Below are 14752 nucleotides of genomic sequence, written 5' to 3'. Positions count from 1 at the left end.
GGGGCGTGGCGAAGTCTGGGGGCGGGGCCACGTGCTCGGACTCCACGTCCCGGAGTGCCCCGCGGCGGGGATCCCGAATCCCTCTGGTGATGCGACGCGGCCGTGACCGGGCGGGGCCCGCGGATTCGCTGCGGCTCCGCAATGGCGGGGGTGTTCGACATCGACCTGGAGACCGAGGAGGGAAGCGACGGGGAAGAGCCCGAGCTGGGCGCCGTGAGTCCACATGGGACGTGGGGACGTCGGGACCTGGGGGGGAGACGGCGCGGGGACGGCGTGGGGAGCTGATCGAGAGTGGGGATAAGGGGCTGGGACGTGGTGGGACTGGGGACAGGGGCACGAGGATGGCAGTCGGGGATCCTGACAGAGGTGACTACGACCTGGTGGGGGGGGGATAGGTGAGGAATACAGCTAGGAATACCAGGACTGGCTGGGGATGGGGCACTGGAGAGGGGACGTGGGGAACTGAGCCTGGTGGGAAGAGGGATGTGGGATAAGGACAGGGTAGGGATGGAGCAGAGTGGGGCTGTCTGGGCGTGGGATGGGGGCTCAGGAGTGGTGAGGAGCTCTGGGTCCTGGTGGGGATCAGAGGTGATGGGAGGGCTGGGATGCGATGTGGATGGGGACCAGGGACCTGGGCTAGGGATGGGAGGAAAGGCAGGACCTGTTCCAAGGATGAAGGACAGGGCTAAAGCCACCGTGCCGTGTGGCACTGATGCCATGTGCCCACAGGAGATGGAGTTGGAGCCCCGGGGGAACGGCCTGGAGTGAGTGTAGGGTGGCACTGAGGGGCGGCTCTGAGGGGGCCCCATCCCTACTCACCATCCCCACACCACCACCCCACAGGCCTGTGGGGCACTACGAGGAGATAGAGATCTCAGAGAGCAGCGTCAACAACGGCCCCGAGCACATTGGGCCTCACTGCTTCGAGCTGCTGCGTGTCCTGGGCAAGGGCAGCTATGGCAAGGTGCGAGGGCTTTGGGAAGGGGGGCTGCTCACGTGGTGAGGGTGTCAGGAAGTTTGCCCTCCCCCCCCCCCCCCCCCCATTCTGCAGGTCTTCCAGGTGCGCAAGGTACAGGGCACTAACACAGGGAAGATCTTTGCCATGAAGGTGCTGAAGAAGGTAGGAAGGTGCCATGGAGCGCTGCATCACTGTGGGACCCCCCCCATAATTGTATGATGCCCTCCCTTCACCATGTAACCCCCCTGTCCCAGGCCAAGATCGCCTGCAATGCCAAGGACACAGCGCACACACGAGCTGAGAGAAACATCCTGGAGACCATCAAACACCCCTTCATTGTTGACCTCATCTACGCCTTCCAGACGGGTGGCAAGCTCTACCTCATCCTGGAGTGCCTCAGTGGTATGGGGGAACGGGGGGGGCAAGCATGAAGGGGGCACAGCTCACGGCCCCCTGGCTGTTTGTTGCAGGTGGGGAGCTCTTCATGCAGCTGGAGCGTGAGGGTATCTTCCTGGAAGACACCGCCTGGTAAGGCCAGCACACGTCCCTGCGTATCCCCATGTGTCCCCATGTGTCCTCAGCCTGGAGGAGGGCACTGGGGGCCCCGACTGCTGCTCACCCCCTTCCACCGTGGCACAGCTTTTATCTCAGTGAGATCACACTGGCGCTGGGCCACCTGCACTCCAACGGCATCATCTACCGCGATCTCAAGCCAGAAAACATCATGCTCAACAGCCAGGGTGGGTACGGTGCTGGGGGGCCACTGTGCAGTGCCATTCTAGGGGCTGACCCCCTCCGGAACCCCCCCAGGTCACATCAAGTTGACGGACTTTGGTCTGTGCAAGGAGTCCATCCATGACGGAGCAGTCACCCACACCTTCTGCGGCACCATTGAGTACATGTAAGCAGGGGGAGAGGTGCCAGGGGGAGCCTGGGGGGACCACGCACTCAGGGCGTCCCTCCCGTTGCCCAAAGGGCCCCGGAGATCCTGGTGCACAGCGGGCACAACTGCGCAGTGGACTGGTGGAGCCTGGGTGCCGTGATGCACGACATGCTCACTGGATCGGCAAGTCACCCAGGGGGGGTTGAGGGAGGCACGTGGACAGCATGGAGGGCTCATTGTGGCCAACCCCCGCCTGGCAGCCCCCGTTCACAGCAGAGAACCGCAAGAAAACCATTGACAAGATCCTGAAGGGGAAGCTGGTGCTGCCACCCTACCTGACGCCCGATGCACGTGACCTGCTCAAGAAGGTGCCTCCACCTGCCCCCGATCCCATCACCCCGTGTGTGTGTGGAGGGGGACAGCTGGAACCCCTATTTCCTTTCTCTTGCAGTTCCTCAAGCGCAACCCCAGCCAGCGCGTTGGTGGGGGGCCGGGAGATGCAGCTGATGTGCAGGTAGGGGTTGGGGAGGGGTATAATGATGTTCCTCCACTCCCCCCACTTCTCAATATAACATTACTTCCCCTCCAGAAGCATCCCTTCTTCCGGCACATCAACTGGGAGGAGCTGCTGGCACGCCGCCTGGACCCTCCCTTCAAACCCTGCCTGGTACAGGGGGGACTCTGGGGGGCAATGGTTGAAGGGGGGGCTCAGAGGACAGCAGCCACGTTCGTTCCCCCACACAGCAGTCGGAGGAGGATGTTAGCCAGTTCGATGCCCGCTTCACACGCCAGACCCCCGTGGACAGCCCCGATGATGCCATCATCAGTGAGAGTGCCAACCAGGCCTTCCTGGTACGGGGTGGATGCACAGGGAGAGGTGTCCCGCTGCTCCCCCGCCCCACCCTTTGCCACTGCCTTCCTCCAGGGCTTCACCTACGTGGCCCCCTCAGTGCTGGAAAGTATCAAGGAGGGCTTCTCCTTTCAGCCTAAGGTGCGGAGCACACCCCGCCGCCTCAACAGCAGCCCCCACACCCCAGTCAGGTACCCGTGCCAGGTTTGGGGGGCACTACGGCAAAGCTGCTCCCCCCTCACCTCCCCGTCCGCCCTCTGCAGCCCGGTCAAGTTCTCCCCGTTCGAGCCCTTCAGATCTGCAGAGACCATGGAGCTGGGGCTGGAGGGCGGCACCCCGCCCGAGGCCACGGCCCCGCTGCCTATCGCCTCCGCCAAGAAGATGCGGTGGGGTCGGGGGCGGCCGCCCAGGTAGGGGTGTGGGAGGGAGAGGATTCGTGAAACGGTGCGCGTACCATTAAAGCATGGAGCAGTGCGGCTGCAGCGTACTGAGCTGGGGGGAGTTGCGCCCCGCCCTGCCCACCGCGCCGTGTCCGCCCGGAGGAGCGCTGAGCGCTTTATTGGGGCGGCGCCGTCACAGCGCGGTGCTGTCCGACGGCCGCGCGTCGCCCCACGCCGCCGTCCCCGCGAGGCTGTGCGCGTCGCCGGGCAGTGCGTGGGGCTGCTCCGCCGGGCGCTGCTCCTCTTCCTCCTCCTGCGGGGCCTCTTCCTCTCCGTCCTCCTCCTCCTCCTCCTCGCGGCGCTGCCGCTCCGCGCCCCACGGCATCAGCTCCTCCGCTTCCGGGGCTTCGTCCCCTTCCCCGCTGGGTTCGGCGGTGCTCTCCCGGCCCCGCAGCCGCCGCCATCGGCTCCGCAGCACGGCCAGGGCGCGACGCCCCGCGGGCCGGGGGTGGTAGCGGCCGTCCGAGAGACGGCAGAGGTGCCGCCAGGCCAAGGCCAGCCCCACGGCCAGACACAGCAGCAGCCCCAGCAGGGCTCCCACCGCCCGGTCGCTGCGGCTCACTGCGGGCTCCCCCGCTGCCGCCACACCCACCAGCAGCAGCGTGGCTGCGTGGCGCCAGGCGGTGTCCTGTGAGACGGGATGGGTCCTCGTCAATACCCGCAGTGCTCGGCCCTGTGACCCCCCAGACCCTGACCCCCAGCCCATTGGGCTGCCCCGAAGACCCGTGGGTTTTTCCCCTTCCCCCCAACGCAGCGTCTGCAGATGGGGAGTCGCATGGGAAGAAAGTGCAGCCCTCTGCTTCACTCCCCACCCCCAAATCTATAACGGGGTAACCGTGGCAGAGAGGATGCATGGGTCTGTGGGCACTTCAGAATCCCCCCTCCCTGGTACTCTCTGGGATGTTCCCATTCTCAGGGATGCCCCCACCCTGCTCTCTGACCCCTTCTTCCCCCCCACTCTGTTTTTGGGGTGCTCACCATCACCGAGTGCTGCTAGAGCAGGTCCTGTTGCTGCGGTGTGAGTGGTGCAGGGGGGCCCCCAGCACTTCCTGCCCCCCCGGCAGCGGATGTATCAATGCGGGGAGGAGGGGTGGGGGGGGAGGGTAACAGCGTCTGCACCTGCCATCCCTACCACCCGAAATGCACCCAGCAGCTGAGAAACCTACAGCAACGCATCAGCCTGGGTGAAGAGTGAGAGGGAGCGTGGCCCTGTGAACACCGACTGCTATTACTGCTGTGAAAGTTTGTGCCTGAGCCCCCAGCTATAGCTGCCGCCTCTTCCTATCCCCTACATCCCCACCGTGGGCTGGGGACATGCACAGACCCCCGCCCCCCCCCCCCACACACCTCATGACACTACAACAAAGCCCCCATTACCCTCACGCCCCCAGCCTGACCCAGCACCTTTATTATAAAGAGCTTTATTTGAAGTGAAAATATAGATTTGGACCCTGCCCTGGAGGGAGGGCAAAGGAGAAGGGGATCCCGTGGCTGTGCCACATGGTAAAGGGAGATGACCCTACCCAACCCCGCGGGCACGGGGGGTGCCAGGGGCTTTAGTGTTTGATCCCAAGGACCTCCCCACTAACACTTGCGGGCCACTGCGGGGCGACAGGGGGCAAAGTGGTCCACGATCCACAGGTGGGCAGCACCCAGTAAGGCAGTAAGGGTGATGGGGGAGCTGCCGGAGGAACGGCTGGGTAGATGGAACGAGGGGCACCAAGCGGGGTGGGGACAGGACCCTGAGTGGGGGGGAGACGCGATCCCCGAGGGACAGAATATAACCCCAGGGGAGGACACGAGGAGGGCTCAGAGGATAGAGGCTTGGTCCCCGGCTGCGGGGGGGCAGCCCCCACGCAGTCACTGGGTGGGTGGGCCGGGCTGCCCCTAGACGTGTCCGTTCTCCAGGCGGCTGAGCTGCTCCTCCAGGCGGGCGATGCGCTGGCCCTGCTCCGTCACGAGCGCCCGCAGCGCCGCCATCTCCTGCAGCACCTCGTCCAGCCGCCCGCCCACCTACGAACCGGGCACGCCATCAGCGAGACAACCGGACCCCACCCGCCCCACTCAAGACCGCGCCCCCTTTGTAAGTCACGTGGCTCAAAAGCCACGCCCACCACATCCAAGTCCACGCCCCTTCAGCAAACACGTCTTACGAAAACAGGCCCGCGTTACCAAAAGGCCACGCCCCCTTCCAAAGACCACGCCCCCTTCCAAAGACCACGCCCCCTGCACTCACCGCCGGGGTGGCGGTCCCGGTGCCCAGGGCCGGGGGCGCGCTGAGACGGGAGCTGGGGGCGACGGGCGCCGGCGCAGTGCTGGCGGTGGCGGCGGCTGCGGTGGTGGCGGAGCGGCCGTCGTGCAGCAGGGAGTGGCGGTTCACCTTCAGCTCCCGCTGCTTGCTGGGGACGTAGGCCTGGCGCAGGGACACCAGCAACGGCCCCGCTGTCTGCCCCGCCACCCACTCCTCGGCCTCCAGCGCCGGGTCGGGGCCCGCCGTGTCGGGGTACAGGTCGTCCTGGAATAGGTCCGACTGCGCCCCACAAACAGCGTCACTCAGGGGACCCCTGCATGGGTACCTGTCCTACCCAGGGAGCTCCGCCCAGCTAGGAACCCCATCCAGCCCCTGTGCAGGGGCTTCTACCCAGGGACCTCCCCATCTGCTGCAACGTGAGTGGAGACCCCACCCAGCCTGAACAGGGGCCCCCAACAGACCCCTGCCTGCTTTGCCCAGGGAGCCCGCAGCCCACCAAGAGACCCCTCCCAAGTTACTGTGCCCTGCTCTGGATCCCACCCACCTGATCTGGGTCCCTCACCAAGCCACAGTGCAGAAACCCCTGCACACAGACCCCCCACCCCACTTCCCCTAAGGATCCCCAAGAGCCCCCCGTTGCTCTGCCCTGCCCTGGGACACCCATAGAGACCCCTCCTCTATCACTGCATACTACCCAAGGACCCCCACCCAGCTACTAAGCATTACCCAATCCCCCCTCCCCCCACTTACCCAGGGGTTCCCACCTATCACTCCTTGGCATCACCATTCCCAGGGTCTCCCTCAAACCAACCTCCCCCCACCAGTCCCCACTTACCTTCCTTGGCACCGTCATGATGATGGGCTCACACTTACGCTCATGCAGCTTGTAGAACCTGATGAGGCAGGGGGGAAAGGGTCATTAGAAGAGGAAATATGGGGATACGGGGGAGGACATCGGAACACCCAGGCACCCTCCGCCTCACCTGGCAATCTCACACTTGCTGACGTCCAACCCACGCTTGGGCATCCAGCCCATACCGCGCTGCGGCTCCTTGCTGGTGAATGTATTGAGGAAGTGGATGTAGGGTGGCTCCTCTGTGATCTCAAAGTAGCGGATGCTCGAGTCGCCCTACAGGCAGCTGGTGAGTATGGGGTGGGTGAGGAGGGGGCAAGGGAGGGAGGCGTGGGGTCATACTTTGCCACAGACGTAGACCACATTGGTGTCAGGGTCGTAGAAGGGCAGCAGGGCCCCGTTGCTAGAGTCCAGCTCCTGCAGACCCATGGGCTCCTCCAGGTTCTCCTGGGGGGTAGAGCGTCAGCCCCATGCTGCACCCCATACAGTCCCCCAAGGGACCCCTGCAGCCCCTCACCGTGTCCCACAGCGCTAGCTGCCGCTCGCTCATGCGGCTGAAGCCAGTGGTGAAGATCTTGCCATCAGCCAGGAAGATGGCACGCATGGGGCGTGCACCCTCGTGTGCCCGCTCTTTCTCCTGCAGGGTGGGAGCACAGCATGAGGGTAGCGGCATGAGACAGGTGGAGTGCAGCATGGGGTCACACAGGGGTCAGCAAAAGTGCCCCGCAAACAAGGGATGATGGGGAGACCCCATGGATGTGGGATACTGGGGAGGGACGGAAAGTGCCCCAGGGACAAAGGGATGTGGGGGACACCCAAGAGGTGCAGGGAGCACCTGGGGACAAAGACACACAGGGAATCAGGGAAGGATCCAATGTGCCCTGGTGACAAGGGGCAGGGATACTCAAGGAATCCAGGATAGCAAGGAGGAATGGGAAGCATCCTGGGGACAAGGGATAGGGGCACCTGAGGAATGCAAGGCTATGGGGGGCACCAGGCAGCAACTGAGGACAAGGAACTGGGGGCACACGAAGGATACAGGGAAGGACGTGGTGTGCCTGAGGGGCAAGGGGTAGGGACATCCCAGGGGATGCAGGTCATGGGGGGAAACAGGGAAAGCACTCTGGGGACAAGGCATGGGGACATCTAAGAGATGCAGAGTGTCAGGGAGATAGGAGAAGTACATCAGGGATGAGGGATGGGGACATTCAAAGGATGATGACAAACTGGAACAGGTTGCCCAAGGAGGCTGTGGATGCGCCATCCCTGGTGGTATTCAAGGCCAGGCTGGATGTGGCTCTGGGCAGCCTGGTCTGCTGGTTGGCGACCCTGCACATAGCAGGGGGTGGGAACTAGATGATCATTGTGGCCCTTTTCAACCCAGGCCATTCTGTGATTCTGATTCTATGATGGGGAGTATCAGTGAACATCTGGGGACAAGGAATTGCAAGCATTCAAGGACAGCAGGGAGCACCAGGGGACAAGGGATGGGAAGCACCCAAGGGACATGGGGACACTGCCACTCTGCTGTGTCACTTACCAGCAGCACGGTGCCGCGGCGGGGGTCGATGACACGCACACTCTTGTCCTTACAGGCAGTGCAGAAACGGCTCCCATCGCGGCTCCAGCTCACGCTGTAGATGAGGTCAGGGTGCAGGCCCTCCAGGCGGTACAGCTCCTCTCCCGTACCCACGTTCCAGATCAGCACCACGTTGTCACAGCCTGCACGGTATGGATGCAGCCCAACCACCTGTTCCCAGTGTCACCCAGCACCCTGCGACCCCGCACTGTCCCCATACCTGCACTGAGCAGCACGTTGCGGGTGCTGGGGTGCCAGGCGATGATGCCCACACGCTTCGAGTGCCCCTCCAGCACCACCACTGGCTCTGTGAGTGGCTGCACGAGGCCCCCCTCAGGCACCTGCCACACCTATGGGGAGTGAACAGCGAGAAGGTGTCCTCTGTGCCACAACATCCCAGTAACCCCTTTCCCATCCACCCCTCACCATGACAGTGCAGTCCTCGGAGCCACTGGCAATGACGTGATCGTTGTGGGGGCACCATTCGATGTCTAGCACAGGGCCTGTGTGCCCACACACGGTGGGATACGACTTATCAATGCGGCCAGTCTGGGGATGTAGGGACAGTGTGAGAGGTGGTCAATCCTTGTTCCATCTGAGCCCCACACCCCCATCTCCATCAATCTCAACACAGCCACAGCCCCATTTCAACGCAGCCCCATCTCCATCTCAACCCAGCCCATTCCCCATCCCGTCCCCACTCCATCCCTGTCCCCATCCAAACTCCATCCCAAGCCTTCCCCCTCCCATCCCACCCCCGTCCCCATCCCAGGCCATCTCCATTCTATCCTATCCCATCCCATCCCTCTCCGCAACACATCCCCATCCTGATCCCAAGCCACTTCAGTTTCCATCGTGTCCCCATCCCAAGCCATCTCCAGCGCCATCCCCACCCCCAGCCCACCTTGTGCAGGGGCAGCACCAAGAAGGCTCCGCCGCCGCTGGCCTCCACAATGATGGCTACAAAGGAGGGGTTGACAGCGCAGAAGGTGCTGTCCCAGGTGACGCGGGACACACGGATGTCATCGTAGCACTGCTCTGTCTTCACCGGCTGCCCGAAGACGTGCCGGAATTTGCTCTGCCGCACCACCTTACGGAACGACATGGCTGGGGGCGCACCCCGGCCCCGTGTCACCGGGGGGACCCCAAAACAGCTCTCCAAAGGAGCAGCCCTAGGATGGTGGCACTGAGCAGGGGGCTCAGCCCCATTACCCGCCCTGGGTAAAGGGCAACGGTGCTCCTCCCTGCACAAGCGGGAAACCGGCACTGGGCAAACAAACCCTGCCCTGTGGGTGTGGGGTGTGGATGGGGGCAGGGATTGCCTCCGTGGGGACAGGGAGGAATGGGGACAGGGACTGGGATGGGAAGTACTCTTTCGGGGTCAGGTGAGTGTCATCCCTATGGAGATAGAGATGTGGACAAGGATAGCCTCTATGGGGACAGGATCATTCCTCCCTGGAGAGGGATGGGAAAGGCAGTTTTCCTATGGGGACAGGGCTATTTTTCCCAGGATGGGGATAGGGACAAGGGTGGAGATGAGGACAGAAATGGCTACTTTGGGGACAAGGATGGGAAAAAAGGGATTGCTTTATAGGGACAGGATTGTCCTTTGTGTATTAGGACAGGGATGAGAATAAGGATCAGCTCTGTGGGAACAGGGATGGGGACAGGGATTGCTCCTGTAGCACCAGGACGGTTCTTCCATAATAGGGATGGGGACAGGGATGGAGATGGGGAGAGGGATTGTCCCTATAGGGACAGCATTGTCCTTTGTGGATGACGACAGGGATGGCTGCTGTGGGGATAGAAACGGTTACTGAGACAGGGAGAGCCTCACTGCGGACAGGGATGGGGACAGGACCGCCCTTCCCAGGACGGGGACAGGGACTGCTCCGGTGGGGACAGGGACGGGGACGCGGATGGTCCTCACAGGGACGGGGGTCGCCCCGACGGGGACACGGATGGGGCCGGGATCGCCTTTCTGTTATGGGGATGCGGACAGAGACCGGCCCAACAGGGACACCGACGGGAGAAGGGCCGGGGGAGCGGCGTGGGGATGGGTACAGCGCGGGAGAGCCCCGGGAGCCGCCCGCCCCGCACTCACCGGCGGCCGGGCCGGATCCGGTGCCGGTACCGGGACCGGGGCCGGGGCCGGGGCGGGCGGGCAGGAGGCGGGGCGGCGGTACGGAGCGGTGCCGAGCCGGGAGCGGGCGGGGGCACAGGAAGTGAGCGGGGCGCCGCGCCTGCGCACTGCGGCACGGAGAGCTCGGGGGCAGGGCCACGAGAAGGGGGCGGGGCCCGCAGGTTGGGGCGTGGTTACAAGAGGGGCGTGGTCAGTGAGGGGGCGCGGTGGCGTTGGGGGCGCGGTGAGGGGCGCGGCGGCGGCGGCGCTGGGCGTCCCGGTGTCGGCCGCTTTCCCGTCCCCGCACGGCGCTGGCGGCGCGGTGCCCCACGCTGGTGTCCAGCAGCAGGTAGAGGTAGGAGCTGACACAGCTGCCCAGGTGGAAGCCCAGCCGCAGGGCGTACAGCCAGCGGGTGCTCAGCAGCCGGGCCAGCTGGAAGGGCGCGATGGCAGTCGTGTAGGCGCCAAGCGTAGCTGCCACCAGCTGGAACCCCGCAGACGGCCCGCTGCCCGTAGCTCCCATGACGTCTCCTCCATAGCTCCCCGTCTCGCTGCATTCTCCCCCATTGCTTCCCATCCCATAGGTCCCCATTCCTCCAGGTCCCTCCCATTGCACCCGTCAGTCCCCATCAGTCCCCACCCACCTCGTTTTATCCTCTTCACTGTATTTCTCCCTTTGGATATAACTCCCCGTAGTGTTATCTCTGCCACGTTGCTTTCCATTCCGTAGACTGCCATCCCATTGAACCCCCCCATTGCTCCCCATCATCTGGATGGCTCCCGTAGATTCTCGCCCTTTGGATCCCCTCACATCACCCCTTCTCTTACTGTCCCCTCTCCCTGTTGTCACCATCCCATTGCATCCCTGCCATTGCTCCCCATTATTTGAATCCCAAACGTAGCTCCTTTGCATGTCCTGCATATTTCCCTACCCCATAGCTCCCATCCCTTTGGAGCCCTCCCCGTTGCTCACCATCCCCATCTCACTGTCCCACTCTCCCCATCCATCACACCTGACCTCCCTCTTGCCTCTCCTTCCCCACTTTACCCCACAGCATTCCCTCTCATTTATGCCATGCGGCATCCCGCTCGTGTGCCCCATCTCATCCCTGCCCCATAGTCCAGGCCAATAAATAGCATCTGACCTACTGTAACAGCTGTGTGGGTGTAGGCTTGCACTGGGGACCTCCGGGGCTGCCCTTTTTGGGGGGTTGGGTGGGTGGGGCTCCTCCCTGGCAGTGACACCCCCAATCTAATTTCCTGGAGGGGGGACAGGAAGCTGCTGCCATGGAGGGAGGAAGTGGCTCCGTTATCTCTTTTGGGGATGGTTGCCCATCCCCCCACCAGGGTTGTCATTCCCTGTGTGCTGGTACTATAGGATGGCCCCTGTGGGCTCCCAGCACCAAGGTTGCACATCTCTGGGCAGATGGACCCTTCTGGGGTGACCATGTTGGGAACAGTACCATGGTGTCCCCAAGATGGCATCTCCCTGCCAGGCACTGCCCACATATGCTGAGCTGGGGTGATGCTATCGTGGGGACACAGGGACTGGGGAGGGGACAGGTGCTGCTGCTTGCTGTCACACTGTTCCTGCTGCAGCCAGGAGATGCCTGGGGGGCTGGATGTGGGGACGTAAGAATGGGGACCAACAGGTGTCTGGGATGGAGACACGAGTGGTAGCGTTGGGGTGCTGGAGTTGGCTCGGTGTGAGTGTGGGGAGGTGGGCAGCCCATGTATGAGGCCACAGTGGGTGGCTCATTTCCTGCTATGGTAATCACTGCTAATTGGCTTTGCCTTCCCGGGGCTGGGGGGAGGGGGGCAGGTAAGAGGATTTCCTGGCCTCCTTCTTAAGGGCTGGCTGACCCCCGGCCTTGCTCCTGCTGCCACCACCACCCCTCAGCCCCATGCCACGCTCGAGGGGGGACAAGGGGGCTCCCAAGAACACCGAAGCCTCAGGCAAAGGGAAGCAGGGGGAGGTGGACGAGAGGCCCCCCAAAGCCCCTGAGGCGGGTGGCCCCCCGGGCAGCCCCAACACTGAAGCCCAGCACGGATGCCACGGGCAGAAGAACAGCAAGAAAGGGGCTGGGGACCCCCACGCTGCCAGCACCAAGGCGTATTCACCATTCCTCAACATGGTGTTTGGCAAGGTGGGGGCATGGGGGCACTATGGATGGAGGGGATATGGGAAGCTGGAGATGGGGCTGGGTTCAACAGGGGTGGAGGGGACGTGGTGCCATATGGGTACCATTGGGCAGAGTGGGGAGGTCTGGGGGCTCACCGACATCCTCCCCTCCCTCTGTGTGGGACTGGGGAGGGATTGGGGTTCACTGGGAGGGGGGAGCAGGGAGGCTGGGCTTGGGGATCTCTGCCCTGTCACTTCAGGAAACACCTAACATCCAGCAATGGGGCAGAACTCTGTTGGAGGTCAGAGGTCCCGGGCTGGGGGCATCAGGGTGTATGCAGGGAGAGGGGCTGACAGGGAGAGGGTCTGATGGGGTCGGCGGGCAGGGGGCCCAGGCAGGGCTTTGTCTTCAATCCTTCTAATCCCTCCTGTGGGAGTTAATTTTGTTCCACGCTTAACAAAGGTGACACTGTGGATTGCTTGGGTGGGGTGGGGGGCTGAGCCAGGTCTGATTCTACCACCACTACCCCTCTGTGCCCTGTCCCAGGAGCGGGAGCTGTCACCGGAGGAGCTGGATGGTGAGCAGTGGGGTCGGGGCATGGGGGGACATGGGTGTGTGGTGCCATGGGATAAATGCCAAGGAAGGACCTGCCGTAGAACAGAGTGCTGTGGGACATGGGCCATGGGTCAGTGCGCCATGGGGACGTGCCGTGGTGGGACCTTCCATGGGACATGGTGCCAAGTGTTATGATGGAACATGTAGATGTGAAGGTAGTCACCATGGGACATGATGCTGTGGGACATGGTGCTGTTGTGGTGCTATGAGACACGGTGCCACGGAGATGTGTGCCATGGAGGGATCTGCCGTGGGACGTGGTGCCATGGGATGTAGTGCCATGGAGGCTTGTGCCATGGAATGTTGCACGATGGGGACATATGCCATGGAGGGACTTGCCATTGGGCACGGTGCTATAGGACAGAGTATCATGGGTTGCAGTGCCATGGATTATGTCGGGATGCATCATGGAAGGACCTGTCATGGGACAAGGTGCCACTGTGGGCCATGTTGCTGTGGGTCACGGTGCCGTGAAAGGTTGTGCCATATGGGGACTCATGCCACAGAAGAATCTGCTATGGGAAGGGGTCCTGTGGGGCAAAGTGCCTTGGGGTGGGGTGCCATGGTCCCATTCCCGATGGGTCCCTGTGCCCACGGAACAGAGCTGCTGGATGCCTTCAAGGAGTTTGACACCGACCAGGATGGTTTCATCAGCTACAAGGACTTGGGTGCCTGCATGCGCACGCTGGGATATATGCCCACTGAGATGGAGCTCATCGAGATCTCCCAGCACATCAAGATGAGGAGTGAGTGCAGGGATGGCCTCTGCAGGGCCAGGGCAGTGGCATGGGGATATGGGGACAGGGCTGGGGCACTGAGGCTGTTCCTTCCCTTGGTACAGTGGGTGGCCGTGTGGACTTTGAGGACTTTGTGCAGATGATGGGGCCGAAGCTGCGGGAGGAGACGGCTCATATGGTGGGTGTGAGGGAGCTGAAGATCGCCTTCCGTGAGGTATGGCTACGGGGATACTACAGCCACGGGGACACTGCGGGCATGGGGACACCAGGGCCACAGGGACAGGCATTGGGACACTGTGGGCATGGAGACACAAGTGGCACTGACACAGGGACACCACAGCCATGGGGATGAGCACAGGTGTGGGAGGGACAGCAACCATGGAAAGACTGGGAGGGGACTGGGGAATGGTGACCACAGGGACACCACAGACATGGGAAGACCATGAGGGGACGATGGCCACGAGAGGCACCACCGGTGTGCCACGGACGACGAACACAGGAAAAGCAGGGGTTAAGGGACGGGGTGGGAAAGAGGCATGACGTGTATGCTGCAGTTCGATGTGAACGGGGATGGGGAGATCAGCAGTGCAGAGATGCGGCAGGCCATCGCGGCGCTGCTGGGCGAGCAGCTGAAGGCACAGGAGGTTGATGAGATCCTGCAGGATGTGGACCTCAATGGGGACGGCCGTGTGGACTTCGATGGTGAGGTCCAGCCCTATTTCCCCTCATCCCCATTGGGCGCGGCCTGGGACACGCGTCCCTGTGCCCGACGCCTGCCACATCGCCCCACAGAGTTCGTCATGATGCTGTCCTCCCGGTAATGAAGCTGTGGGGCAGCAGGGGGCCCAGGGCTGCCTCCTCTCCCTAGCGCTGCTCCAGCCATCAGTAGGGCTCAGAGCAAATGATGGGAAACACAGTGGGGCAGGGGCCCCCCCAATAAAGCTACTTGCTCACACTGGCAGGATGGTGGTGGTCCTTGGGGGAGGGGAGAGGCGGGATATGGGGGGGGGTGGGGGTAGCTACTATAAGGGGGCCCAAGGGACTGCCACCCCAAAAAGGGACAAGGAGATCCCAGATGCCTTGGGGACTGCACTGGGGGAGGACACATAGCTCTTGCAAGGGTCAGATGGTGGGCAGAGGAGATGGGATCCTGCAGCAGGTGACGAGGAGAAAGAAAAAGAGGGGACCTCCCGATGGTGATACTTTCATCCAGAAACTAAACCAGGTAGCTCAGTCAATAGAGAATTAGACCTCTTAATCTGATGGTCCAGAGTTCAAGTATCTGCTCAGAGGTTGCCCCCTCTTTTGGAACTGGAGGAGTCCTGTGTCCCAGCAGTGACA

At 62.8% G+C, this 14752-nt stretch overlaps 3 protein-coding genes across 10 annotated transcripts; 2 read left to right on the top strand and 1 right to left on the bottom strand.

Moving 5' to 3' along the window:
* The first annotated feature begins 56 nt into the window (after nucleotides 1-56).
* On the top strand, nucleotides 57-3165 carry RPS6KB2 (ribosomal protein S6 kinase B2). 8 transcript variants are annotated; one of them, XM_042814834.1, is made up of 15 exons: nucleotides 57-213; nucleotides 730-764; nucleotides 844-964; nucleotides 1052-1120; nucleotides 1213-1360; nucleotides 1429-1486; nucleotides 1598-1698; nucleotides 1769-1859; nucleotides 1934-2024; nucleotides 2102-2209; nucleotides 2293-2355; nucleotides 2431-2508; nucleotides 2586-2693; nucleotides 2767-2832; nucleotides 2955-3165. In XM_042814834.1, the coding sequence occupies exons 1-15, from the start codon at nucleotides 142-144 to the stop codon at nucleotides 3129-3131; spliced, it is 1386 nt and encodes a 461-aa protein (XP_042670768.1). In that variant the 5' UTR covers nucleotides 57-141; the 3' UTR covers nucleotides 3132-3165. The 8 variants fall into 8 exon arrangements, 7 of the variants coding, with proteins under 7 accessions (XP_042670768.1, XP_042670766.1, XP_042670765.1 ...); XM_042814832.1 differs by having other exon boundaries at nucleotides 2767-2882; XR_006168177.1 differs by lacking the exon at nucleotides 57-213 and having other exon boundaries at nucleotides 658-764; nucleotides 2586-2667; nucleotides 2767-2882; nucleotides 2955-2997.
* A 1371-nt stretch (nucleotides 3166-4536) lies between these two features.
* Nucleotides 4537-9959, bottom strand: CORO1B (coronin 1B). Its single transcript, XM_042814639.1, has 11 exons — nucleotides 9919-9959; nucleotides 8719-8921; nucleotides 8241-8363; nucleotides 8035-8164; nucleotides 7776-7957; nucleotides 6753-6872; nucleotides 6578-6682; nucleotides 6366-6511; nucleotides 6218-6275; nucleotides 5368-5661; nucleotides 4537-5144 (listed from the first exon to the last, which is right to left on the bottom strand). The coding sequence occupies exons 2-11, from the start codon at nucleotides 8917-8919 to the stop codon at nucleotides 5019-5021; spliced, it is 1485 nt and encodes a 494-aa protein (XP_042670573.1). The 5' UTR covers nucleotides 8920-8921; nucleotides 9919-9959; the 3' UTR covers nucleotides 4537-5018.
* A 1227-nt stretch (nucleotides 9960-11186) lies between these two features.
* On the top strand, nucleotides 11187-14370 carry CABP4 (calcium binding protein 4). Its single transcript, XM_042814640.1, has 6 exons — nucleotides 11187-12083; nucleotides 12606-12636; nucleotides 13277-13420; nucleotides 13516-13625; nucleotides 13966-14113; nucleotides 14204-14370. The coding sequence occupies exons 1-6, from the start codon at nucleotides 11841-11843 to the stop codon at nucleotides 14230-14232; spliced, it is 705 nt and encodes a 234-aa protein (XP_042670574.1). The 5' UTR covers nucleotides 11187-11840; the 3' UTR covers nucleotides 14233-14370.
* Nucleotides 14371-14752: the final 382 nt, after the last annotated feature.

Source organism: Centrocercus urophasianus, unplaced genomic scaffold (assembly GCF_019232065.1).
Source record: "Centrocercus urophasianus isolate 14NV4802_14NV808 unplaced genomic scaffold, USGS_Curo_1.0 seq_14, whole genome shotgun sequence".
Classification (NCBI taxonomy): domain Eukaryota; kingdom Metazoa; phylum Chordata; class Aves; order Galliformes; family Phasianidae; genus Centrocercus; species Centrocercus urophasianus.
The sequence above is the reverse complement of the archived record's forward strand: the minus strand, read 5'-3'. Positions and strand labels throughout refer to the sequence as shown.

Coding starts and splice junctions, on each gene's coding strand:
- RPS6KB2 (XM_042814831.1), top strand. CDS start 713: ATGCCATGTGCCCACAGGAGATGGAGTTGGAGCCCCGGGGGAACGGCC. Junction 965..1,051: donor GCAAGGGCAGCTATGGCAAG/GTGCGAGGGCTT, acceptor CCCATTCTGCAG/GTCTTCCAGGTGCGCAAGGT. Junction 1,361..1,428: donor CATCCTGGAGTGCCTCAGTG/GTATGGGGGAAC, acceptor TGTTTGTTGCAG/GTGGGGAGCTCTTCATGCAG.
- CORO1B (XM_042814639.1), bottom strand. CDS start 8,919: ATGTCGTTCCGTAAGGTGGTGCGGCAGAGCAAATTCCGGCACGTCTTC. Junction 8,364..8,718: donor TGGTGCTGCCCCTGCACAAG/GTGGGCTGGGGG, acceptor CTACATCCCCAG/ACTGGCCGCATTGATAAGTC. Junction 8,165..8,240: donor CCGAGGACTGCACTGTCATG/GTGAGGGGTGGA, acceptor CACTCCCCATAG/GTGTGGCAGGTGCCTGAGGG.
- CABP4 (XM_042814640.1), top strand. CDS start 11,841: ATGCCACGCTCGAGGGGGGACAAGGGGGCTCCCAAGAACACCGAAGCC. Junction 12,637..13,276: donor GTCACCGGAGGAGCTGGATG/GTGAGCAGTGGG, acceptor CCCACGGAACAG/AGCTGCTGGATGCCTTCAAG. Junction 13,626..13,965: donor TGAAGATCGCCTTCCGTGAG/GTATGGCTACGG, acceptor TGTATGCTGCAG/TTCGATGTGAACGGGGATGG.